The 27,909-nt window shown below is 39.8% G+C and overlaps 1 protein-coding gene across 4 annotated transcripts; it reads left to right on the forward strand.

Moving 5' to 3' along the window:
* Positions 1-27,909, forward strand: ANKEF1 (ankyrin repeat and EF-hand domain containing 1). 4 transcript variants are annotated; one of them, XM_060397152.1, is made up of 11 exons: positions 1-338; positions 2,991-3,524; positions 4,897-5,287; positions 9,256-9,455; positions 10,202-10,351; positions 11,882-12,005; positions 17,560-18,382; positions 21,461-21,687; positions 22,859-23,022; positions 24,141-24,278; positions 25,325-27,909. In XM_060397152.1, exons 2-11 carry the CDS (start codon positions 3,510-3,512, stop codon positions 25,481-25,483), a joined length of 2,391 nt encoding a protein of 796 aa, XP_060253135.1. In that variant the 5' UTR covers positions 1-338; positions 2,991-3,509; the 3' UTR covers positions 25,484-27,909. The 4 variants fall into 4 exon arrangements, with proteins under 4 accessions (XP_060253135.1, XP_060253136.1, XP_027832272.1 ...); XM_060397153.1 differs by lacking the exon at positions 10,202-10,351; XM_027976471.3 differs by lacking the exon at positions 2,991-3,524.

Genomic DNA, 27,909 nt, shown 5'->3' on the forward strand with positions numbered 1-27,909 from the left:
GCACCTGGCCGGTTGCCGTGGCAGCAGGCCTCTCCCGCTCGGCGGGACCTCACAATCGGCGGGGGCCGCCAGCCCCTCCCCCGCCCCCTGCGGAGACCTGGCCGCGCGCTCGCCCTCGGCGGGTCCTGAGCCCACGGACACACACACTCGCTGCCCCGCTGCCCCGCGCGCCTGCTAGCCTGCTCTGCCCAAAGGGACACCGTTCACGACTGGCCGCCCAAGCCGGGCTGGGGGAGCCCGGGGTCGCGTCTGGGACCCGCGCCCAAACCCGCCCCCTCGAGAGGAGGCGCGTCGGGGCGATGACACCCTTGGCTCCTGATCCTCGGGGCGACTAAGAGGTGAGCTCGCTCGGCACCGTCGTCCCTGTCACCTGGACTTTCTTTTGAAATTACATCATACCCTCCCTCCCTTCTAGATTTTTCTGAGACTTAAAATTGTAGGGGACAGTAAAGAACACCCGAAATGTAAACCTTGGCTTATGGATGAGCTGAAACCCACAGATGTTTGATTTGTTCATGGCCAGCCTATGTGGAGAGACTTGGCTAAATTCTTTACAAAGCTGATCTCATGTCTGCTTCACGCAGTCGGTAAAGTATGCAGTATTCTTATCCCCATTTCACAGATGAAGAGACCAAGGCACAAACTAGGTAGGTGACTTGTCAAGGTTTATTCAACTCCTTTGTATAGATAATTGTTGCAAAGGAGGAGGAAATACAAGGTGGGGGGGGGGGTGGGCAACAGATCTGGTTTCCAATGGTACACCCTTTTCACTACCTCTCCTCTTTCTAACCAATCACTCTTGCCTCATAGGCTCCTTTGAGAAGTTCATGAGCTCTGTGGATCTCTCCCTACAAGGGAAAAATGCACCTGGACACACACACCCTGTAGATTTCCATATGATTTCAGAATATCCAGACTTCAAACATGAACTTCAATTTGAGGAATTCCATTATTTCCACTACCTTTTGAGATTGTCCACAGGGATGTTTAGATAGGGGTTTGCCAAGATGTTCCAGGGCCACACATACGTACTGAGATGTGTGCGGATGTTGTGACCCTCCTGAGGATCAGAGATGCTGTACAATCTACGAGCAACCCAGGACTAAGAGAGCAGGATTTCTGTTTCCCCCAAGGGGGTCAGTCTTATCAGTTGGTAGCAAAGAGCACTACACAAGGCATTTGCTCTCTCCTCAGCATCTCCAAGCTTTCGCCAAGAGATGCAAGCCATAAAACTGACCTATGGGCTGCTTAATTCATCCTTGTATTTTAATTGGACAAGGCCATATGCTGCTAGTTATTTGTAGGGGCATTGCACTCAGAGACAACCCTAAAGCTTGTCTCTATCTTCACAAATGAGGTTGCATCAACTCAGTGTAAGCAATAAGCTTTAGAGGAGCATTTTATCCTATTCTGTATGTGATGTATGTATGAGGTAAGACGACCCTGCACCTAACCAGAAAAGACTAATAATAATGCAACAAGCCTTAAATGCCAGCGAAAATAAATGTCACCAAGCCAAGCCTCAAAGGCCAAGAGGATGAGTTCTCAAGCAGCTTGGGACTTAATCGGAGCCTATTTATACACATGGTGCTAACAAACTGCCTCATCAATTCCTAGTCCATCACACATTGTAAACAGATTAGAAGGGAACAGAGGGGCTACAGCAAGCAGAACATTAAAGCCACATGCCGCGTGATAGCTGATGTTTTCCACAGCAAAAGAGGAAGCACAAAGCATAAACAGCAGGCAGGAGAGGAGGAAGAAAGAAAGGGCCCCGGCACAAATCTGATTGTGGTGGTCACTTACTGGAACATCTTCCTCCTTGCCCTCACCCAGTCGTGGGCTGACTGCACCTGCCCAAAACCTCATCATTCCCATGCACCAGGCCCAGATCTCTGCCTGAATAAGGTTTCCCATCCCCTTGTGAAGTCTAACTCAGCATGTTCAAAGCCTAGCCGTCTATACTCCCTAACCAATCTGGATCCTATCCTGAGTACTCCCTCTCAGACGCAGGTTGCTCAAACCAGAAACTTAGGTGTTTTCTTTGTTTCTTCCACACAAGTTTTTAACCTTCAGTCATCATTTATTGAGCAAATATTTATTGACTGCCTCATAGAAGTCAGGTTCTGGGTGATGGAGAGACAATGATAATCAAAATATAAAGCTTCTATGCCATTAACACTGGCTACTAGTGGGAGAGACAAACAGTACATAAATTGAATATATCTATATTTTAAGGTCTCTAGATGTTATATATATAGAAATGTTTTACTTAATATTGTGAAGAAAATAAACCAAAAGGATGATGTAACATTGTGGCTGCAATTTGAGTGGTGAGAATGCCAGCCAACAGAAATTCTGAGCAAAGAACACTGTAGGCAGAGGGAACAAGATGTTCCAGGGGCCGGAAGTGAAGAGAAGTAGAAGTCCCTCAGTCATGTCTGATTCTTTACAACCCCACAGACTGCAGCTCACCAGGCTTCCCTGTTCTTCACTACCTCCCAGAGTTTGTTTAAACTAATGTCCATTGAGTCGGTGATGCCATCCAGTCATCTCATCCTCTGTCATCCCCTTCTCCACCTGCCTTCTATCTTTCCCAGCATTAGGGTCTTGTCCAGTGAGTCGGCTCTTCACATCAGGTGGCCAGAGTATTGGAGCTTCAACTTCAGCATCAGTTCTCCCAATGAATATTCAAAGTTGATTTTCTTTAGGATTGACTGGTTTGATCTCCTTGCTGTCCAAGGGGTTCTGAAGAGTCTTCTTCAACACCCTAGTTTGAAAGCATCAGTTCTTCAGTGCTCAACCTTCTTTATGGTCCAACTCTCACATCCATACATGACTGCTGGAAAAACCATAGCTTGGACTGTATAACCTTTGGTGGCAAAGTAATGTCTCTTCTTTATAATGTGCTGTCTAGGTTGATCATAGCTTTTCTTCCAAGGAGCAAGAGTCTTTTAATTTCATACCTAACAATTGCACTCATTTCACAGGCTTGGTAAGGTCATGCTCAAAGTCCTCCAAGCTAGGCTTCAACCACACGTGAACCAAGAAATTTCAGATGTACAAGCTGGATTTAGAAAAGGCAGAGGAACCAGAGATCAAATTGCCAATATCCAATGGATCATAGATAAAGCAAGAGAATTACAGAAAAACATCTACTTATGCTTCATTGACTACGTTAAAGCCTTTGACTGTGTGGATCACAACTGTGGAAAATTCTGAAAGAGATGGAAAACCAGACCACCTTACCTCCTTCCTGCAAAACCTGTTTGCAGGTCAAGAAGCAACAGTTAGAATGGGACATGAAATGACAGACTGGTTCAAAATGGGGAAAGGAGTACATATTGTCGCCCTGCTCATTTAACTTACATGCAGAGTATATCATATGAAATACTGGGCTGGATGAAGCACAAGCTGGAATCAAGATTGCAGGGAGAAATATCAATAACTTCAGATATGCAGATGACACCACCGTTACGGCAGAAAGTGAAGAGGAACTAAATCTCTTGATGAAGGTGAAAGAGGTGAGTGAAGAACCTGGCTTAAAACTCAACATTAAAAAAACTAAGATCATAGTATCTGGTCCCATCACTTCATGGCAAATAGATGGGGAAACAATGGAAACAGTGACGGATTTTTTTTTTTTGAGTCCCAAAATCACAGCAGATGGTGACTGCAGCCATGAAATTAAAAGACGCTTGCTCCTCAGAAGAAAAGCTATGACACACCTAGATGGTGTATTAAAAAGCAGAGACATTACTTTGCCAACAAAGGTCCATCTAGTCAAAGCTATGGTTTTTCCAGTAGTCATGAATGGATGTGAGAGTTGGACTGTGAAGAAGGCTGAATGCCGAAGAATTGATGCTTTTGAACTGTGGTGTTGGAGAAGACTCTTGAGAATCCCTTGGACTGCAAGGAGATCCAACAAGTCCATCCTAAAGGAGATCAGTCCTGAATATTCATTGTAAGGACTGATGCTGAAACTGAAGCTCCAATACTTTAGCCACCTGGTGTGAAGAGTCGACTCACTGGAAAAGATCCTGATGCTGGGAAAGATAGAAGGCAGGTGGAGAAAGCGACAACAGAGGACAAGTTGGTTGGATGGCATCACCGACTCAATGGACATGAGTTTGAGCAAGCTCTAGGAGATGGGGAAGGATTGGGAAGTCTGGCATGCTGCGGTCTGTGGGATCACAAAACTTTGGACACGAGCAACGGAACAACAACAACATGGTCTACTACTTGACTCAAAATGTTGTGTTTTGGAATTGAATAAGCAATAAGAGATAAATTATGTATTAGAAGGCTCATTGCAACTTAGTGGGATTATTTATGAAAATTTACAGTTGTGTCTCAATCATTTACCTGCCTCATTCCCACATAAGATAAAATAGGAATCATCCATCACATCTTTGGTATTTCACAGAGCTCAAGAGATTCCTGTTTATAATGAGCAGCTCACATTTCTACACAATCTTTACAGCATTTTTAAACTGCTGAAATCTGTGTGTTCTCTACATTGTGAGAGATGTACTGATAACAGAGCATTATAGAGGGAAGCTAGGCAGTTTAGTTGACCTCACCTTCTTCATGGGTAAACAGTAAGGCTATATCAAGGAGGGATGAATAAATGAAATAATAAGAAAACTGCATATCCAGTTTACTTTATGATGGGAGATTTGTTTTGAAATATTTTAACATTATGCTAGCTGAGTATTTTTGTGCTTATGTGTAATTTCTGCTTTCATGAAATTAGTTGCACTAAATTATGGTAATAATGTTTCATAAGAAACAGCATCTCTTCTTAGGGAAGCCTTAGAATACTGTTAAGTCAAAGTCAAGATGAAAAAAAATAACTCTGAATTCTATGTTTTGTTTTGATTTTTGCTGCTGTAGTTTTTGGTTTGGCCCACAAAGGCATTTGCAAGAAGCTGGTCAAATATGGCTTTAGCAGATAAGAGACTTGAGAACCTGCAGATCTACAAAGTTCTTCAGTGTGTTCGGAACAAAGACAAGAAGCAGATAGAGAAGTTGATCAGGCTCGGATATCCTGAACTCATCAATTTCACAGACCCGGTCAATGGAAACAGTGCTCTGCACTTAGCCTCAGTTTCCAATGACATCGACATGGTCAGCTTTCTCCTGAGCCTTGGTGCTCACCCTGATGTGCAAGACAAAATGGGCTGTACTCCGACTATGAGGGCTGCAGAATTGGGCCATGAATTGTCCATGGAAATATTAGCCAAAGCAAAAGCTGATATGACTATTGTTGATAACGAAGGAAAAGGTAAAAACTCTTAGCATTCTATCTAGTAAATGCAATTTGATTTGCATTTTTTCTTATGAACTTTAGAAGTCAATATAATGCATTGTTTGCTTTCAGACTTTAGAAGGGAGTTACTCATGGCATGTAGTAGTAAGAGGCTAGATTCTCACTCTTACATCTTCCCATACTTTGAAAACAGTGTAGATATTTCTTGGGAAAACCAGTTCTGAGAACTTTCTCATTGAGAAAAAATATTAGAATTAATCTTTTTTTTAATGTGGAGAACTTTCAACATGACACACTGATATTTCCATAATCATAATCACTTATTATAAACTATAAAATCCATTTAGAATTTGACATGTTAGAACCTCAAGTAATACTTGAGCTAGGGTTTTGCTCTCAAGAGAAAGTAGTTGCATTTGGAAACTTGAAGAACTAAGGCTGATTCTGACATAAGCTCCAACTTTCTATTAGTTGTTTTAAAAATGTATTTGGAAATATGACTTAATCATAGAAATATGTCATGTCTGTGATTGATTATTCAGGTGAGACAACACTGTCTCACTCTTTCCCTACGAAATCCCATCTTAAGACCACGATCTGGGAGCTTCTTGTTCAAATAACTCAAGGTTCTGGGAGGAGGTGATGCAGCCTTATGAAAATTACTAAGAAAATTACCACCAGGCTGAATATAAACTGGTAGATTTAATCAGTGGTTCCAAAAGAATTTCTTCAAGTACAAAGCCATTAACATCAGTCCCACATTAGAGAAATGAATCCCATTTTATACCATTAATTAATGTTTTCTGACAGGAACAGAATCTGCTTTCATAACTCTCTGTGGACATGGTATTTGATAAGTGACTTGCTTACTTATCAAAGAGAAGAGGACAAAGAAAACAACTATTCAATTATTTAATGCACACATGAGTCAAATGTATTTTTTAATGTTTTTATTAAAAAAAAAACCCAGCAGCCTTTCAAAGCCCTATACAACAGTAGTCCCCAATATTTTTGGCACCAGGGACTGATTTCATGGAAGACCATTTTTCTGTCTACTGGGGAGGTGGGAGAACGGTGCAAGTGATGCTTTCATAGTATAAAACAAATGACAGTTCTACGGAGCATCTAGATAAATGTAAACTGGATAAACTCTACCATTAAAATAAAAATACATGAAATGCAAATTTAAAAATGAGAGTTACTCAAACAATTAAAAATAGAAAGATGGTCAGGGACATGTTGAAAATGTACAATCAAAGACAGAGAAGTCGTAGCAGGCAAAAGTGAACCAAAACAACAACGACGACAACAACAAAATCTGGAATCGTCGCATTGTTGTTGTGTTGGTTCACTCTTGCCTGCTATGACTTCTCTGTCTTTGATTTTCAACATATCCTTGACCGTCTTTCTGTTTTTAACTGTTTGAGCAACTATTTCAGATACATGTTTATATGAGATATATTTCAGTTTTGATTTTCACATAAACTGTATTTTTATTTTAATGGTAGAGTTTATCCAATTTACATTTATCTAGATGCTCCACAGAACTGTCATTTATTTTATTCTATAAAAGCATAATATATTTACTTTATATAAATACACAGATAAATACATATAAAAATAATTTTCTCTATGGTCCGTATGATCTTTGTTTTGTTACATGTGTGTATATCTTCCTTCTCATATTTTCTAAAATTAATGGTCTGTTTCTAGTTATTTTAATGGCTAACTTGACAGCTTTACATATACATAAACCACTGTTTATCAAATCAGCACTCTAAACAGTATTCATTGATATTTTTCTATGAAAGATGAGATTGGTACAAGAATTCTTCCTGTCACCTCCCTTCCAGTATCTAATTTTAGTAAATTATAATCATTTTAGTTCTTTCAATGATTCTTTTCATATATTTTGTCTGCTTTTAATAATATCTCAAAACTCCAGCAATAAAAGATAAAGAAAAGTGAACGTTTAAACTCTCTTTCCTCTCTTCCCTACAAGTCTTGTTAAATTTCCTTATTATTTCTACATTATTGTGAACTACAGTTTTCTTTTCTGTATCTAGAATCCCCAAAGTGATTGAGCTTTGATTCAGTGATTGAAGGGATCCAGCATCTATCATGGGTCTTTTAGTCACATATTCCCTGTTGATCTCCTGTTAGAATCCTTTTTGTCATTGAGTAGTTTAGCTTACTCCTTTGGGCTTATATACTTTGATTTCTTGCATCTTTAAATTCATATGTTCATCTCTTTTATATGTGAACAGTTGCTTGACTGAGTATTAAGAATTCCCTGTTTTCTTTCCCAAGTGACATTGTAAAACTCCTTTGCTTATTTTCTAGCACTGAAAGTTGCTATGCCAAAGTCTTGCAGCCAAACTTGACATTTCCTCTTTAGAGACGGCTTGAATTTTTAACTGACTGCTCACAGGACACCTTCTTTATCTAGTTTTGTCTAGGCACATATTATGCTACTGCTAAGTCGCTTCAGTCGTATCCAACTCTGTGCGGCCCCGTAGACAGCAGCCCACCAGGCACCCCCGTCCCTGGGATTCTCCAGGCAAGAACACTGGAGAGGGTTGCCATTTCCTTCTCCGATGCATGAAAGTGAAAAGTGAAAATGAAGTCGCTCAGTCATGTCCGACTCTTCGTGACCCCATGGACTGCAGCCTACCAGGCTCCTCCGTCCATGGGATTTTCCAGGCAAGAGTACTGGAGTGGGGTGCCATTGCCTTCTCCGAGGCACATATTATGGATTGTTTCTAATCAGTTTTTCCTGAGCTCCAACATATTTGTGTTAGATCTAGGTTTTTACTTCAAGAGGGTTTTCCTTTATTATATCTCTCCATTTTTCTGTTCCATTTGGTCTTTTATTGAATGCCAATTACATACATGTTAAATATTATTTGCCTTTCTAGACCATTTAAACTCTTGGATTTTTTTCAAGTTCTTTCCACTTTTTCCTTCATGTCCCTGCCTATGGTTTTGGCAATGTCTGCTCTCCTTTTCCCTGCTTCCATGTGACTTTCATGTCTTTAGTGGTTTTAGTTTTCTCTACCATTTCTTTTATAAGATATACTTGCTCAAATTCATCTTTTCCTTCTATTTATCTTTTTGGTTTTGTTTTGTTATCAGTAATGGATCAGTCAGTAATTTTCATGTGGTATAGTTATTTGAGTTTACAATTTTTGCCTGGTGTTTGTCAGCTTCCTTTCCTTTTCTTTCAGTAACTTTTTTCATAGATCGCATGCTGGTTTTTTATTGGTTACTGTTCCTATTTGAATGAAGTCTGTTTTTAGAGTGAAGTCATTACAAAGTCAGTTTGGAGTTTGTCTGCCGTTGACTTGAGTGTCTTAAGAAAATTCTGACCGGGGTTTATAAACAGTACCCCTGTCTGTAGTACATCTTTAACATGGATTATGTTGAGGGTCTGTATGTCACGGATACCAGATATGAGAAGTTAGCATTTTTCTCTTTGCAGTGCTACTTTTTCTTCTGTGCAACTGCACAGGCAGCCTGCTCCCTGTAAACGTGGCTGGTGTACGCGTTCCATCACTCAGTACTCCCTCCCTTGCCACTCTGCAGTTTCGAAGGGGGTCCAGGGACCCACCAGTAAGCCTCGGGCACACGCACTCCTGCATATTCTAAGGAGGGCACTGGCGCATAGATTACAGGATGCCAAATACCCACGGTCAACAGGGGCTCACACTCCAGCACTCAGATTCTTCTCAAACAAGATCCTGTCACGTTTTGCTTATGACTGTTTTCTAGCTCTTATCAGAGGTTGGGGTTCCTTTTTGGTTTCTCTGTCTTGGTGTTTCAGTTGCTTTCAGAGAGAAAACCAAGGCATAAATGCCTTTGCTCTGTCTCACCTTCAACTCGCTAATTATGAATTTTAAAATTATTCTTTGTTCCTTCCTATCTGACTCAAATGTAGAGAGACTACTGGTTAACTGTTCTTTGGGGATTCTATTTCTCTGCAGGTGTTTTGTTTTACTGCATTCTGCCTACCAAGCGGCATTATCGGTGTGCACTGATTGCCTTGGAACATGGTGCGGATGTCAACAACTCTACCTGTGAAGGAAAGCCAATATTCCTTAGAGCTTGTGAAGAAGCACATGATGTTAAGGATGTGTGCCTGACGTTTTTGGAAAAAGGAGCCAATCCAAATGCTATCAACGCAGTAAGACTATTTCTGTGATTATGAATATTCCTTTTTTTCAATTACAGAATCCTGTTATTGTATTTTTCACTTGAATATGGTGAAATTATCCTGTTAGCTTATAGACTTTTCATTTCTGTTCAAAGTGCTTTAAAATTATAGACTTTCATTATCTTAGTATAGCACGGCCATGATTCTATGGTCTGTTTCCTAATTATGTTTGAAAAATTGGTATTTATTATGTACAATATTAAAAGATCATTACAGGAAATAGAAAAGATATTCCTGATGCTTAATAAAAATTTATCGTCTAAAGAAAATATGTAGTTCTGCTGTTTCCCTTAATTATTTTGCTCCCTCTACTCACTTGGCTAATTTTATTGAGTTTTCTTTTAATTGTCATTTCCCGACAATAAAAACAGATTTTCTTCTCATTAGAAAACACCTGTAGCCTAAGTTAGCGTATGTTTTACCCTCTCTTCTCCCTTTTTGCTCTACTCTCTTGGCAAGAAACAGCACTTTTTAGCATGGTGTTCTCATACGAAAATCTGGTGTGACCTTGACTCTGATTATAGAATTCTACATTTTGGACACTGACCCATTTTACTGACTTCATGTTTCCTGTTTGTTACATGAAACCAATAAAACTGTACAAAACTGACAATGTCAGTGTAACTCTAAGGCCAGATGGATTTAGACCATATTTATACTGAACGTGTCATGTAGTATAACAGGGATAAACAGCATCTGGTCTGTTTCCTGTCCAGTCCACAGGTCGCACGGCTTTAATGGAAGCATCGAGAGAGGGAGTCACAGAACTAGTCCGAGGGATACTGGAAAGAGGAGGGGACGTGAATGCATTTGACAATGACAGACACCATGCCGCACACTTTGCTGCCAAAGGAGGCTTTTTTGATGTAATAATCTACTCTATTCTTTAAAATTTGTTGCTAAAAATATTCTCCTTTTCCTCAGCATCTTAAAATATAGTGTAAGTTACACTGATAGATTTTTTTCTGCATTTTGATTTTCCAAAATAATTCCAGAATTGTATTTTATACCAGATATTATCCTTCAAGGCTTATTTTAGCTCTTTATTCAGTTTTGTCTGCTTGCTAATTTACTCTTTTAATATTACTAATAATGTTTTTCTATATTCTTAACTGGGCTTCCCTAGTGGCTCAGACCCTAAAGAATCTGCCTGCAATGTGGGAGACCTGGGTTCGAGCCCTGGGTCAAGAAGATCCCCATAGAAGGAAATAGCAACCTATTCTAGTATTCTTGCCTGGAGAATTCCATGGACAGAGGAGCCTGGCAGACTATAGTCCATGGGGTTGCAAAGAGTCAGGCACAACTGAGGGAATGACACTTTCACTTTTTTCTTTCAGTTATAACAACTGAAAAGTTTTGGCACATGCTACTACCCTATTTTAATGACTCCATTACATAAGAGAATTTTTACAATACAGTATGATCTAATTTGGGGGAGAACAAGACCTAATCTCATCTCCTTGATGTTTAAGTACATCTAATGACTCACCTAAGTTTTTAACTCTTAAGTATTCTGATTATCTGGATATATCAGCCAGAGATAACTCATACATATAGTGATACTGCAGAAACAAACTAGAACTCAATGCTATCCTATTTTAAAAAATTCTGAATTATATCTAAAATTTTTCTGAGTTCTAACATTATCTTTGCTTTTGTCACTGGGTCTCTTACCTGCACTAAAAGTATACATGACAGTAGAAATCACATCTGTCTGGAAAAGCATTTGCTCCCCTGATTTGCCACAGTCTGAGTGTTCTTGCCTGGAGATCCCAAGGACAGGGGAGCCTGGTGGGCTGCCGTCTATGGGGTCGCACAGAGTCGGACACGACTGAAGCAACTTGGCAGCAGCAGCAGCAGATGCTTTCTAAAGTTGCCTAAATTTACCAAAATGATAGTGCCCCAGCTGAGTATAGAGTTTTCTACACTCTAGATAGATGGTCCCCAACCTTTTTGGCGCCAGGGACTGCTTTCATGGAAGATAATTTTTCCACAGACTTGTGGGAGGAGCGGGGGGTGGCTGTGGTTTCAAGATAATTCAAGCACTTTACATTTATTGTGCACTTTATTTCTATTATTGTTACATCAACTCCACCTCAGATCATCAGGCATTAGATCCTGGAGGTTGAGGATCCTTGCTCTAGAACTTCTGACAGTGATGGAAATGTTCTGTATCTGGCTGTATAATATGGTACAATTACAGTACACATGTGGTTTTTGAGTCCTTAAACTATGGCTAGTGGAAGTAAGGAACTGAATTTTTAAAATTTGTTTTCTATTTAATTCATTTCAATTTAATTCAAACTGACCTCTGGATAGCACAGGTCTAGGTCTGAGTTTTCAGCCAGTAAACATACATTCTTATTCCTCTACAATATCCACTATTTATTTTGCAGATATTGAAGCTTCTTTTTGCATACGACGGAGACATGGGGTTGATTGCAATGAATGGCAACACACCACTTCATTATGCTGCCATGGGTGGTTTTACAGATTGCTGTAAATATATAGCTCAGCGAGGTAAATGGTCTACCAATTTCATGTCTAAAGAACTTAACGATTTTCCCACATTGTAGATGAGCAGAGAATTTCAGTGTGTCAACATCAGATGCTTATCTCACATAAATACGTAGAAAGAAAATTTAATTTTTTTCTTATTTACCTTCTGTTAAATCATATATCTCATCTAGAAAGTAATAAAAATTCATTTCTCAAGTATTTTTAGATCATTATTAAAAATCTAAAGAGAATTATTTATGAGTCAACCAATTACTACGATGCTTATTTTTTAAAATGTAAATATCACTCTAAAATGGAGAAGGAAATGGCAACCCACTCCAGTATTCTTGCCTGGAGAATCCCGTGGACAGAGGAGCCTGGTGGGCTGCCATCTTTGAAGTCACACAGAGTCGGACACGACTGAAGCGACTTAGCATGCATGCAAGCATTGGAGAAGGAAATGGCAACCCACTCTAGTATTCTTGCCTGGAGAATCTCAGGGACAGAGGAGCCTGGTGAGCTGCCGTCTAAGGGGTCACACAGAGTTGGACACAACTGAAGCGACTTAGCAGCAGCAGTCTGAATTCTCAATTATTTTATTTTTGAAAATATACTATCATGTCAAGTGCAAAGATAACATTTTGGGTAATTTTAAATTATGGGGGAAATATTTGGGGGAGAAGCATTAAATAAAATGAAAACTTTAATGGAACATTTGAGATATAAGTAATATTTATTACTTTAGATTTTCCTGTATATTTTAAGTAACTGTTAATTTGAGAATATAAACTATGTTATGTATGTTGTATGTGCTCAGTCGCTCAATCGTGAGATGCTATGGACAGTAGCCTGCCAGGCTCCTCTGTCCATGTGATACTTTCCTCTTTCAGGGGATCTCCCCAACTCAGGGATTGAACCTGGGTCTCCTGTGCCTCCCACATTGCAGGCAGATTCTTTAGCACTGAGCCACTGGGGCTTCCTTTATATTATGCATAGCTTAATATATTCCTTAAAATGGGCTTCTCACATGGCTTAGTGGTAAAAAACCCACCTGTCAAGCAGGAGACACAGGTTCGATACCTGCACTGGGCAGATCCCCTGGAAAAGGAAATGGCAATCCACTCCAGCATTCTTGCTGGGAAAATACCTTGATGGCGGGCTACAGTCTATGGGATAACAAAAGAGTCAGACATGACTTAGCATCTAAACAGCAACAATTCCTTAGAATAGTAATATTTTAAAAAATTTTAAATAGCAATATTAGCCAATTAAGTTTAAATATTTTTACTAATTTTGTGTTAATTACATGCCTTAAGGAAATCAGTCCTGAATATTCATTGGAAGGACTGATGTTGAAGCTGAAACTCCAATACTTTGGCCACCTGATGTGAAGAACTGACTCATTTGAAAAGATCCTGATGCTGGAAAAGATTGAAGGCGGGAGGAGAAGGGTGTTGACAGAGGATGAGATGGTTGGATGGCATCACCGACTCAATGGACATGAGTCTGAGTAAACTCTGGGAGTTGGTGATGGACAGGGAGGCCTGGCGTGCTGCAGTCCATGGGGTTGCAAAGAGTCGGACACGACTGAGCGACTGAACTGAACTGAGTTAAACGTACATTCAAAGTTATTGACTCTTTGTTAGAGAGGGAACTGCATGCTGCTGAATGTTATGGTAGTGACTTATTTTTTTCCAGCTTATGAGAAATAGAAACTTAAAGTTCAGCAGCTCTATAATAGAGCAGAAAAAGTACTTTCATTTTCCTGTCTTCTATGTAGGCACAGAAATTTTGAAGTCACTGGGACCCGAGAGAGCCTATACTCTAACCACTAACATTATAAATAAGACTAATATGCCTGCGTAACTGATGTAGTAACTGATTCACTTTGATTTTTTCTTACCTTATACATAGCTCACATTCTTTCCCCATCCCCCTAAAATAGAGATAATGGAAAATGTACCAAATGCAATTTTTGCCCTCATCAACTGTCTCTGAAGAGACAGGTTTCAAATCTTGTTTCCAAATCTCTCAACACCAGCAGGTTATTCTGACACTTCATTTTTCACGTTGTGTATTTCTGACAACTAGAGATCTGCCCAGATTGAGACAAGCTTCTTCAACTTTAATATGTTGGCTCTTTTCTTATTGGGACAAACATCCCTCAATATATACTCTACCATTTATGTCCTTCTGGGATAAAGTCAGAGAAAGCAAATGAAGATGTACAGGGCCAGAGCTTGCCAAAGGCCTTGCCTGGTGATGCAGAAAAGATTGATCCTCCTGGCAGACTCATAAGACTAGACTGTTTCTGAAATGAATGTCTGAAAATGTTTTGAGTTTCCCAGCATCTTTGGAAGTACAGCTGCTTCGCCAGGTGCTCTGTGGGTGGCCCAGTTCCACAGGAGAATGCTATCAGTTATGTTTCCACCTTTAGAAGCCTGGATCTAAGCGAGTCAGAGCAACTGGAAACCATTAGCCACGAAATGCTCATTTCTGAGTAAACTCCCTGGATGTAGCCTCTTCTATCCTTAAATATGAAGGCTGGATTCTTTTCCCACTACTTCCGACTACTACTTCCTCAATACGCTCCACTTTTGTTCCTGATCTTGTCCCTGGAGTAATTTACACCTCCCTGTAGGCAGTGTGAGGCCATGTCCAGGGGAGTGGAGGGGAGGTTGGATTAGCTCTCCTGAAGCCCCTGTGGAGGGATCTCCTGACGGGGCTTTTGACAGCAGTCAGCCGAAAGGCACGTATCTCGGCAACAGAGGAGCATACGTCACAGAGGGCATGAATCAGTCTGTATTTACTAACGATAAAAGAGAAGACAAAAGTCAAAAGGACAGGAAAGTGGCTTCATGTCTTTAAGCTGGGATGTGGGGGTCTTTATTCCACACAAAATTGCTAACTGGGAGGAAACTAGGAGAAGAAGGCGGCAAGATAAAGCAACTTTAAAACCCTTTGATCCTTGGTGCTGGGGTGAATACAGGAGTGAATTGGGAGATGGCAGATAAACCCCAGACATCCCGAGTAAGTGAAAAAGCTAAGTAAAAGTAGCATACTCAAGATGACTATGGAATTACACTATTGAGTTATTATACTGTGGAGACAAGGCTCAGGTCCTTTTCCCAATAAGTCACACTATTCTTCAAACTGTCCAATATAAAAATTGTAGAATTTTTTTGTCCCAAGTACCCTCTTTGAGTTTTCCTATCACTAGTAAATATACCAGCCTTCAAATAAAGTTTTAATTTTTGACAATGCCAGGACTATTAATGCTGAAATCATTTTTCTTTTTGATAAGGAATAAAATTATAAAGTGTTAGAGGGGGATGTTGTATTTTCACATGCAGCTGCCTTTACATTTTGGATGCTAGAGATACTGATTGCTAGAGAATCTTTTTTGATTATGTGATATTGGCAAGGCAACAAAAGAGCCTCATAGATTCAAAACACTAGAACGAATATCTTCATAGTCTGACTTATAATGGGTTTTTAGTGTCTCAAGACACTTATTACAGACAACACAGCCTTCTTGATACCACTAAGTAGACTCCCTGATGCATTCAGAAAAGCTTATTTATTTGGAGAATGCTTACATATAATGTTGGTCTCATCATTTTAAGTCAGAGACTAAAAAAGGAAAATGAATTTTAATGCCTAATTGCACAACTCTTACACTGGAATTCTTTCAGATTTGATGAGCAGATTACTTTTACAGGCTGTTCGTATGACCTTACTGCAAAACAGCAGGTAAATATAAATTACATGAATTTCATGGAGAATACAGATAAAACATAGTTTAAGATTTTACACAGATTGACAGTCATAATCGTTCAAAAGAAGCAAGAGTCAGTTAGCATCTTAGATGCCTAAAGTCCTCCTTAAGCTGTTTGAATCCAGGTTCTTTCCAAATTTAAATGTCATCTTTACTCTTTCCCACTTGGCATGAAGACTCTTTAGCAAGTATTCTAATACGATATTTGTTTCAAATATCTACAGAAATTGATTTCTTAATCCGTAGGGGATAGATACTATTCACTGGAAAAATATCTTCCTCAAAATTCACCAAACTGAAGCTCACAGAAAGAAAACAATTATAGCTTAATTTTTTGTGTTCACAGTGTTGTTCAGTCAGTCACTCAGTCGTGTCTGACTCTATGTGACCCACGGACTGCAGCACTCCAGGCTTCCCTGCCTTTCACCATCTCCCAGAGCTTGCTCAGGCTCATGTTCCTTGATTTGGTGATGCCATCCAACCATCTCATCATCTGTCATCCCCTTCTGCCTTCAGTCTTCCCCAGTATCAGGGTCTTTTCCAATGAGTCGGCTCTTTGCATCAGGTGGTCAAAGTATTGGGGCTTCAGCTTCATCAGTCCTTCCAATGAATAGTCAAGGTTGGTTTCCTTTAGGATTGACTGGTTTGATCTCCTTGTGGTCCAAGGGACTCTCAAGAATGTTCTCCAACACCACAGTTCAAAAGCATTAATTCTTCAGCGCTCAGCATTCTTTATGGTCCAACTCTTACATCCATACATGACTACTGGAAAAACCATAGCTTTGACTAGACAGACTTTTGTTGGCAAAGTAATGTCTCTGCTTTTTAATATGCTGTCTAGATTTGTCATAGCTTTTCTTCCAAGGAGCAAGCATCTTTTGATTTCATGGCTGCAGTCACCATCTGCAGTGATTTTGGAGAAGAAAATAAAGTCTGTCACTGTTTCCATTGTTTCCCAATCTATTTGCCATGAAGTGATGGGACCAGATGCCATGATCTTAGTTTTTTGAATGTTGAATTTTAAGCCAGCTTTTTCACTCTCCTCTTTCACCTTCATCAAGAGGCTCTTTAGATCCTCTTTGTTTTCTGCCATAAGGATGGTATCATCTGCATATCTGAGGTTATTGATATTTCTCCCTACAGTCTTAATTCCAGCTTGTGCTTCATCTAACCCAACATTTTGCATGATGTACTCTGCATATTAGTTAATAATAATTTTTATTTATTAAATTTTTAAAAGTTTTAAATTTATATATGAGTTGAGTGTGCATATGCTCAGTCCTGTCCAACTCTTGTGACCCCACAGACTACAGCCCACCAGGCTCCTCTGTCCATGGAATTTTCTGGGCAAGAATACTGGAACAGGTTGCCATTTCCTTCTCCAGGAGATCTTCCCAACCCAAGGATCCAACCCAAGTCCCTTGCATCTCCTGCACTGGCAGGCAGATTCTTTACCACTGAGCCACAGGGAATCACTTTTATCTTAGAGTATAGCCTATTAACAATGTTATCATAGTTTCAGATGTACTGCAAAGGGACTCAGCCATACATATAAATGTATTATCCATTCTCCCCCAAACTCCCCTCCAACCAGGTTGCTGCATAACCTTGAGCAGAGTAACCATAGGTTAATTCTGTAATTATAATAACTAACTGCTCACCTCTATATACAAATAATTTGGGGACTGACTTTTGATTATTCACTGGAAATTTAAAAATCAACAACAGATGCATGTCATTTGTGAACCCAGGCAGATAACCCAGCACCATTCATAATCATGATGTTTCCTATTTTAGGATGTGACCTAAAATGGAAGAATCTGGAGCATAAAACGCCCAGGAACTTGGCTAAGGAAGGTGGCTTCAAAGGAGCCAGCAAAGAAATACGGCGAGCGGAGCAAATCGCTAATAAACTGGCCAGGCCAGGGGTCAAAAATCCGAATCCGCGCTTGTTCCTGAGACTTCACGATTGGTCAACAGAACACGAGACTTTCCTTCGGGAAGCCTTCTCGTTTGTGGACAGGGGTGATGGGACAGTCACCAAGGAGGACTTTGTGCTGACCCTGGAGGAGAGGCAAGATTTTGTGAACTCAGAGCAGCTGGCTGCTATCGCGCAAATGCACGAAAAAGTCCGGGGTGGAGGGGTCGATATTAACGAGTTCTTTAAAGGGACCAGATATTTAAGTAAGTCTTATGTCTTGGGATCCTTTGGGCCTAAGAAGAAGAAAAAGGGGATGGCCAAAAGAGCCAGAATGGGCAAGTTTGTTTTACCGCTCCCCATCTGTATCATCCCCGACCACGTGTTTCCACGCCGCAGTGACGGTGGGCCGCCCTATTACATGATCGAAACCTACAAGAATGTAACTGATTGCAACCGCTTTAACAGAGATCACCCCCCGGAACATCCCATTCAGGATGACTCTGCTTGGTATATTGATGATCCAGGGAGGGTCTTTTCAAACATTAATTTTGCCACCAAGGCGGGAGACCTGGCTTCTCTGAAAAAGGCTTTTGAATCAGGAATACCTGTGGATATGAAAGATAATTACTACAAGACACCGCTAATGACTGCATGTGCCACTGGAAACATTGATGCAGTCAAGTTTCTTCTTGAAAAAGGGTATGTCTTTTGGTTGAGTGCAATTTAGATTTTTGGGAGCCTTCACATTTCAAGGAAGTGAAAGGAAGGCTAAGAAACATTCAACTCTAGAATTTAAATAGTGGCAAGAAAGGGCTTCATTCCTGAAGTCTAGACCACAAATAGACCTTATACTGCCAACCAGGCTAATAGGAACATTAAGAGTATGTATAATAATGCCAAAGTGAAAGCTGAGAAGTTTTCACTCTAGGAGTGGAAGAAGCCTTGTGATCGGGTATTCTTGGCCTCCCCAAACAATTTTAATTTGGTCTCAGAGCTTTACCTAGATGATGTGGAGTGCTTTTCATTTTATTTTAAATTAAAAATATTTACTGTGGTCAAAAAAAGCATGTCATCTACCCTCTTAACAAATTTTAAGTGTACGGTGAGATATTGTTAACTACAAACAAAATATTGTAGAGCAGATTTTTAGAATGTATTCATTTTACATGGAGTCATTTTTAAATCTGCTTTTTGTTTTGTTTTGTTTTTGAGGGCATCCCAACAAATCAAGTAATTTGATGGTGGCCATAAAACTAAGTGGGCTTCCCAGGTGGCACTAGTGGAAAAGACCCACCTATCAGTACAGGAGACATAAGAGACCCAGTTGAATCCCTGGGTTGGGAAGATCCCCTGGAGGAGGGCATGGCAACTCACTCCAGTGCTCTTGCCTGGAGAATCCCATGGACAGAGGAGCCTGGCAGACAATGTCCATAGGGTTGCAAAGAGTCAGACATGACTGAAGTGACTTAGCATGCATGTAATGAGTAAATGACTAGGCATGTTTCATCCCCTTTTCCTTGGTTCATTTGTAAATATCTTTAAGATAACAAAGCATGACATTTTATTTAACTTTTTAACCAGAAGCAATTTCTCTGGTTTAAGTCCTTCTTTTTTACCATTCTTGAATAACCTGGTGTAACTTTCTTAACCTTTTTGTGCCTCAGTTTTCTCACTTTAATAATGGGGCTATAATGGAACTCAGCTCACAGAATTTCTTGAAGATTAAATGAGTTAAAATATGTAAAGCACTTAGTAGCCCAGTAGTTGCAGACTTGATAAAAGATATTGTTATTATTACTATAATGTTTAATGTCAAAGAAAGATTTAAGTGTTTATTATCAAGTGGTAAAATAAAGCAACTAATGATAATTTGAAGTTTGGGGCAGTGACTTTTAAATAGGACTAAAATTTTATTTTATTTTTATAGTTTCTGAATGATAAATTGCTTTTAACGAAATTGAAAGAATTCACTTTCTTTTTTTGCTTTTTATTTTTTCATTTCATCTTTATTTTGTGTTGGAGCATAGTTGATTTAGAGTGTTGTGCTAGTTTTAGGTGTATTATACACACACATATATCCTTTCTTTTTCATATTCTTTTCCCGTATAGATTATTACAGGATATTGAGTACAGTTCCCTATGCTACACAGTAGGTCCTTACTGGTTATCTATTTTATATATAGTAGTATATATTATATACTGATCCCAAACTTCCAATTTATCCATTCTCCTTTGGCAACCAGAAGTTTGTTTTCGAAGTCTATGAGTCTATGAGGAGTACGTCAAGGCTGTATACTGTCACCCTGCTTATTTAACATATATGCAGAGTACATCATGAGAAGTACATCGTGGGCTGGAGGAAGCACAAGCTGGAATCAAGATTGCCGGGAGAAATATCAATAACCTCATATATGCAGATAACTCCACCCTTATGGCAGAAAGTGAAGAAGAACTAAAAATTCTCTGATGAAAGTGAAAGAGGAGAGTAAAAAAGTTGCCTTAAAGCTCAACATTCAGAAAACAAAGATCATGGCATCTGGTCCCATCACTTCATGGCAAATAGATGGGGAAACAGTGGCTGGCTTTATTTTTCTGGGCTCCAAAATCACTGCAGATGGTGACTTCAGCCATGAGATTAAAAGACGCTTACTCCTTGGAAGGAAAGTTATGACCAACCTAGACAGCATATTAAAAAGCAGAGACATTACTTTGCCACCAAAGTCTGTCTAGTCAAGGCTATGGTTTTTCCAGTAGTCATGTATAGATGTAAGAGTTGGACTATAAAGAAAGCTGAGCATTGAAGAATTGATGCTTTTGAACTGTGGTGTTGGAGAAGACTCTTGAGAGTCTGTTAGACTGCAAGAAGATCCAACCAGTCCATCCTAAAGGAGATCAGTCCTAGGTGTTCACTGGAAGGACTGATGTTGAAGCTGAAACTCCAATACTTTGGCCAGCTGATGCGAAGAGCTGACTCTGGAAAATACCCTGATGCTGGGAAAGATTGAGGGCAGGAGGAGAAGGGAACGGGAGAGGATGAGATGGTTGGATGGCATCACCAACTCGATGGACATGGGTTTGGGTAGACTCTGGGAGTTGTGATGGACAGGGAGGCCTGGCACACTGCAGTTCATGCGGTCGCAAAGAGTCAGACACGACTGAGCAACGGAACTGAACTGATGAGTCTGTTTATGTTTTGTAAATAAGTTCATTTGTACCACTTTTGATACAAAATTTTTGATAGATTTTATTACTGAGAATTTTAACAATGATGGTGCATTTATAAATTCATAACATACAGAGGAAGCAGATACAAAATTAAATCATGTAGCTTTTCTATTTCCTGTCAACTTTGACCTTCACTGGATCCAGTTTTATAGTTTTCCCTGATATTAACGTCTAACAAAAATTGTAACCCCTAGGATCCAAGCAGCTTCTAAACTAAACAAAATGTATATATATACACAAAGAAAGTTGACTATCGGATGCAGAACACAGTTTAAGAAAAATTATGGCACAGAGCTTGCTGCTGCTGCTGCTGCTGCTAAGTCACTTCAGTCGTGTGCAACTCTGTGCAACCCCATAGACAGCAGCCCACCAGGCTCCACCGTCCCTGGGATTCTCCAGGCAAGAACACTGGAATGGGTTGTCATTTCCTTCCCAAATCTTTCTTGGTTTACATTTGAACAACTTAATAAAGCTATGAAATCTTAGAATTTTTAGCCTCCAGTGCTTGGATCAACCCATATTTTTAGCTTCTGTATCCATCTCATTTTACAGGGCTAACGTTAATGCAACAGATAATTTTCTGTGGACTCCACTTCATTTTGCATGCCATGCTGGCCAGCAAGATATTGTTGAGCTTCTTGTTAAATCTGGAGCCGTGGTAGATGCCCTCTCACTCAACAACTCAACTCCCTTAAGTAGAGCGATAGAGAGCTGCAGACTGGATACTGTAAAATACCTACTTGACATCGGTGCTAAATTCCAGCTGGAGAATAGGAAAGGTATGAGTTTCATTACAGGTGATCAGGGCTAGAAAAGGAGGATTTATGTTAGATTCCCAAGCCTTCTAAATCTATTCTTACAGGACCACATTTTCCCTTAAGTTACTGTTGCAGTCACTAACCTGAGTTAAATGTTATGGAGCTTTGTCTTGTACATAGCGCTTCTCGAATCACTAGTGTTAAAGAATCAGTTCTCTATGTTGGTAATTCATTGTAGACTGAGACTTTTGTAAAATACAATGGAAAATTATTTACTAGAAAGATGAAGAGGAAAAAGAACCCTATGAAATACAAACCCAAGCTTTTTAAAATCTTTGGATTCAAATGACAAAAATTCTATAAAATTGCTATAAATATTTCTAAACATTTACCCTTGAATTCCTGTACTTACTTCACTGTGAGCCCATACCATTAATATGTAGACTGACATCAGTATGCAGATCACATTTTGAGCCATCACAGTGTTTTAGCTGGCAGTTTCTAATAATTGGCATAGTTTGAAGCCCCTGTAGACTTTAGATCCCTTCTACAGCTAAACAGTAATTCCTGAAATAAGACTCCTTCTAGGAAGTAAATGGGAAGCCTACTTTATGTCATAAATTTTCTGCATGAAAAAGTAGAGGTGCTTTAAGAGTGGGACTCACTGCTTTTTGATCTGAAGGAGCTTTAATAGCTTTGGCTGCTTCAGGCTGCCTCTGAGCCACAGGTAGTATTGTTAGGCTTGCCTGCGAATGTTACAGGGGTCATAATAGCCAGCCATCTGCATAGAGTACTTGTGACTTCCAGCTTCCCCAGACTTTTTGAATGTACCTCCTTCCGTCACAGGAAGGGGGAAAGCATAAAACTGTCACGCATGGAGGAATGTGCTCACTCTGGGAAGAGAACTAGCACTCAGGTATTCAATGTGCGATCTAGCACTCTTTCCTATCAGACACGCTCAGAATAATTAACAAGAAGAAATGGATTTGCTCGTAAATGACACTTTAAATGATAAAATTGTAGAGCTGGGACCACTTTAGAGAATATCTGAACTGATCTGTGACTTTTATACGTAGCACTGGCTTCATTAATCACCCTTAGTTCCATATGCTTAGAGCTGATGAGCTGAGATTTTGCTACCTGGTTTATTATTAATCTGTTTAATGAAACTCTAAATTTATGTTTTAAACAGGGCATAGTGCCATGGATGTTGCAAAAGCTTATGCTGACAGTAGAATAATTGGTTTGATTAAAGAAAAGCTGGATAACTTGCCCAAACCAGCAGAAAATCAAAAACCAAAAGGCAAGCCACCACCCAAAGCAAAGACTGAAGGCCCCGAGATTAAGAAGGAAGAGGTATGAAGAGCAATTGGCCCCTCATGAGTGCCGGGTGGGGCTGCAGCACCACTTACTTATTGTCACAGTTCATGGGCAAATAATATGCAGTCCATGTTTTCAGTACCAATAGTTCTAAGAAATACCTAGCAAGAAATTTACTATTACTAAAAAGTCTAAAAGTTGTCATTGCAAACAGAATCCACACAAAAAACAAGTTGGTTGAACCAAACACTGTCAGAATGTTGAAGAAAGGACTTATATTAGAAGTGTACACACATAGACCTGAATTATACAGATTTGATGAGATATCCCAAAAGGGAAGTGTAGGGTAACATTTATGAGAAAAGAAGTAAAGCATGATTTTCATTCATTTTGATTTCATAATCTTTCACTATCCACCTTACCACCCAACTCCCAAGGAATTTTTTTATTATGAACCCTAGGATATGTAACTTGGATACTCCTGAAAAATGACTCTAGAAGGCTTTAAACATGCCAGATTGTTCCTGGTAATCTGGAGTGGTTTGGGTCCCTCTAAATTATCAGCAGAAGATTGTTGTTTATGGGGGTTTCCCAGACATCAAGAATTTGTCCTTAGCAGGAAGCTCTAAGTACATTTCTAAGCTAGAAGCTTCTTTTAGGGAAACAGATGGATCCCTCAAGATCTTTGGCTGACACAGGATAGGGGATGAAGTTCAGGAAGGAAAAGTTTTAACATTATCAAATTGGAAATGGTTAGAGGTGATAGGAAGCAAACAGTTGGAGGGATGATCGGCAGACGGTAGAGAGTAGCAAGCATGAAGGAAGAGAGTAAGGATAGCCAGATGTGAAGGAAGATTGATCAGTTACAGCTCCTAACACAGGCACCATTATCATTTTAGTAGCAATACATCCTTCTTATTAATAACGGCCACAGATCAAGGATGGATCTTGAAGACTTTTGTGATCTGTCACTAATACTAATTAAGTTAAACAAGGCAAAAGAGTTATCTCACCCCACCCAAAGTTATAATAATATTCTATTTCATTTCAAATTATAATTTGTATAGTAGCATTTTTTCAACTTCAGAATATTAGAAAGTATACACAGGTTTTTGAAATTGATAGTTGTTTTTTGGGGTTTTGCTCATTTCCAGGAAACACTTTCAGCAATGTACACTGTACCAGCCATAGTGGAGGACAAGAAGATGCGTAAAGATAATGTAGTTTATCTCAATTCATTGATTACCAGTGGTTATACCAAGAAAGTGGATATCACATTTATCCCACAGAGGGTAAGTACTTTAGAAAGATCGTAACATGGTATAAACTCCTAACAGCTTTTTTCAAATACTTTTTATGCAGAGCACTCAAACAACTGTCCAAAGCTTATCTTTTGATAAGCTTTGTTCTTGATAAGTTGTTATTTGAAGTTGTCCTTTTTCTAGATCCTGCTGCTTACAACTAAGTCAGTCCAATTTGTAAGGCTTCCACTATCTTGTATTTTTACTTTCTATAGTGACTTCTTAATTTTCCTTGAACAGTTGAAGTTGTCTTTGGTCAGTGCCATTCCCTGTAGCCATGTAGTCACTGAATTTTATAGATGGTTCCTCTGGAACCATCGGTTCTTAAAGTCCGACCCTTCCTCTTTGTACACACTATCGCCATCTTACTTGGGAGTTTTATACTGATCAGGACTGGATTTATTAAATAGCTTCCTTAAACATCTACAAGTAAAGAGATGAAGACATATTTGGAGAACAAGAGTGGTCTTCTAATGCTCATCAAACCATGCTGAATAATAGACCACCAGCTCTTTCTGCCCAGTACTGTGAAAATAATTTTGACTTCCCCACAAGACGTAAAGGCTGTCTATTAATTCCATTGCTTCCTGGTTTTGACATCCTGAGAATGAACAACAGCTGGCCTCAGGGCCATCAGAGAGGTCATTGAAGGGTATTTCAGTTGTTCAAATAGTCACCATCAGAAATAGTGATGCCCATGTAACCACTAATGTCACGTAAGAGATAAAAGTTAAAATAGACTTAGAAGTAAATTTGTTGTTGTTGTTCAGTTGCTGAGCTGTGTCCGACTCTTTGTGACCCCAAGGGCTGCAGCACGCCAGGCTTCCCTGTCCTTCACCATCTCCCGGAGCTTGCTCAGACTCATGCCCATTGAGTCGGTGATGCCATCCAAGCAGCTCATCCTCTGTCGTCCCTTCTCCTCTTGCCAGAAGTAAATCGGATAGTTTTAAACTGACCAGATTGAAGGTTGTCTGGATATTGGCATGTTTATTGGCTGCCATGCTAACGTTCACTCTGGATGTGGTTGTTTGTTTAAGATCTGGAGTCCCGAGGCCACGACAGCAGAGCTGATCAGAATGCGGGAACTGCGCCGGGAGAGATTCACATATGAGGTAGATTTTGAGGACTTCATGATGCCCTTTCAGAAGCACATCACAGAGAGAGCACAAGCAGTGGAAGCTAGCTTCAAGACGTAAATCACAGCGGTTGCATCTCAGAATAAACATTTTGAGGCCCAGGGACCAAATGTTGGAGAAAGTAGATTCCCATCAAAGTCAAAGCAACTCACAAGTTAAGCACTGTAACAAAATATTTGTCTTTGCTTTAACAACTATAAATATTCTGAGCTGTCTAGAGAAGTCATGTTTTATTTTGCAATGAATTGCATGTCATTCTGGATAAATTCCTCAATCTTCTTCAAGAATGTTTTAGAACAATGGCATATTTGGTTATAAATAGTGTCATCATCAAAGAATTTACAAGATGTACATCATTATGTTTGTTAAAGATATCCTTTTACTGGAACTGAATGAAAGCTATTTAATACTAGGGAAGAGAAGCCCTTTTTAATACACTAAGGAAGCAGTTGTCTTCTCACACATCATCGTAAATGATATGCATTAGATACTTTGGGTCAAATAAACACTGATGCCTCCAGTAGACACTGTTGGCACTTCGCCCATTTCTCCTCTGTTTTGGAATCATAGCACTCTCAGGCATGACTTCCGGATGCTGTAAGATGCCTCTGACACTTCAACTTGTACCATAGGGCTGAAGTACGTGAGAATTAGTACTTCCTTGGAAGCAGCCCTCAATGACCAAACAGATTCAGTGCATCAACACCCCAGCTCCCTCATCATTCTGGCGAGATTATTCTGGTGCACATTCTCACTGTCAGCTAGAGCTCCCCAGAGAGATGAGGATCAAGTTGCCCATGGTGGTAATTTGATAATGTGCCCTTCACTGGGCACCGCCCCTTCCCTGTGCTCTCACCTGCCCTCACTCACCCTGGCCTTTTCTGGGTTACCTCCCAGAAACTTACGCCAAAATCCTGGTCCGAGGTTGCTTCCAGAAGGACCAAAACGAAGGTAATATCTATGACTGAGTCCTCTAGCAAAACATTTAAGAGGGCACTCACTTGTATTCTGTTTGCTACAAAATAAACATTTCCCCAGCAAGGGGGATTTGCCCCCAGTGTCTTGTGCAATTGAGAAGCAGTTCAAGTGGTATTCATGCAGTAGCCGATACTCTGGACAAAATTTCCAGATGCCAGATAAAAACATATATGTGACAGAGGACTAGATACCGTATGTGACTTTTCCTTAAGGCAAGTATGTATGGGGCAAAGGGGAGGGTGGATATAGGGACCTACCGGGAAACTTCACAAATGTCCACTGAGATCTGGGTCTGGGGCCTTACTCATACTTGGAAAAAAGGTATGTCAGGATTCTAGCAGAGAAATAGGAGTAGTGTAGATGGATAGGTGGCATAGACAGGTAGGGGGGTAGATAAAGAGATTTGTGCAAGGAGTTGACTTACATGATTATGGGGCTGACATGGCAGCCCGTCATCAGGAAAGGCAGGCTGGATAGTCCTGGGCGAGAGTCACCCTTGAAGTTCACTGTGGAATTTCTTCCTCAGGAAAATCTAAATTCTGCTCTTAAGGTCTTTCAACCAATAGCATCAGACTCACCCAGACTATTGAAAATAATCTTTATGTAAAGTCAACTAACTGTAGATATTAATTGCACCTACCCAGTTCCTTTACAGCAACACCTACAATTAGTGTATGATTAAGTAACCTGGTTCTCATAATTAAGACATAAAACTGACCATTGCTAGAAGCATTCTACCAGGTAAAAAAAAAAAAAAAAAAAACTAGTGGAAGCATTATCTGCACCAGGAAATGCAATGGGTGCTGGGCAGGAACTCCAAAAATATACACAAAAGCCCCATTGACAGAGTCTATTTTAGAATCTGCCGTAACAGAGGACACCAATTCTAGTCTATAACTCCGTCACCCACACATACTTACACACGTGTGTGTGTGCATACATAAATATATGTACGCCATGCAGCCCCCTCTCCTTCAGTCCAATCGCTCACTTTCTGCAGGTGGAAAATCTTCAAACAATAGCTGGAGAGTCAGGGAGGAGGCAGGATGGGGGAGTGAAGTAGCTAACCAGGCCCACCTTCCCTGAGGCAGCTTGAGCTGGTTACTTACAAGTTTTATAATATGGAGCCTAGATATTTGTTCTTAGGCAGAACTAAATTTTGTTTGTTTTATGAGTTTTTTGGGAGAATTTGTTTTTTCATTTAAACATTTTGATTTAACGTGAGTCTTAGAGGAAAGTTGCAAGAATTTTACCAAAATTCCTGAATATTCTTCACCCAAACTACCTAAATGTTATTTATCATATTGCTTTATCTCCTTTTGCGATGTGTATATGTGTGTGTAATTTTTTTTCTGAACTATTTGTCAGTTGAAGACATGATGCCTGTACCTATAAATACTTCAATATGTATTTCCCAGAATAACAAGAACATTGTTTACATAGCCATGCTGTAATTGCCAAAATTAGGAAATTAAAATTTCAATAAACTATTTAATATAAGTGCCCTA

This window comes from Ovis aries, chromosome 13 (assembly GCF_016772045.2).
Source record: "Ovis aries strain OAR_USU_Benz2616 breed Rambouillet chromosome 13, ARS-UI_Ramb_v3.0, whole genome shotgun sequence".
NCBI classification, from domain to species: Eukaryota; Metazoa; Chordata; class Mammalia; order Artiodactyla; family Bovidae; genus Ovis; species Ovis aries.

Bases quoted from the DNA above. Each gene is read 5' to 3' on its own strand.
- ANKEF1 (XM_060397152.1), top strand. The intron at 23,023-24,140 runs GTATGAAGAGCA...GCTCATTTCCAG, and splicing joins CCGAGATTAAGAAGGAAGAG to GAAACACTTTCAGCAATGTA. The intron at 24,279-25,324 runs GTAAGTACTTTA...TGTTTGTTTAAG, and splicing joins TCACATTTATCCCACAGAGG to ATCTGGAGTCCCGAGGCCAC.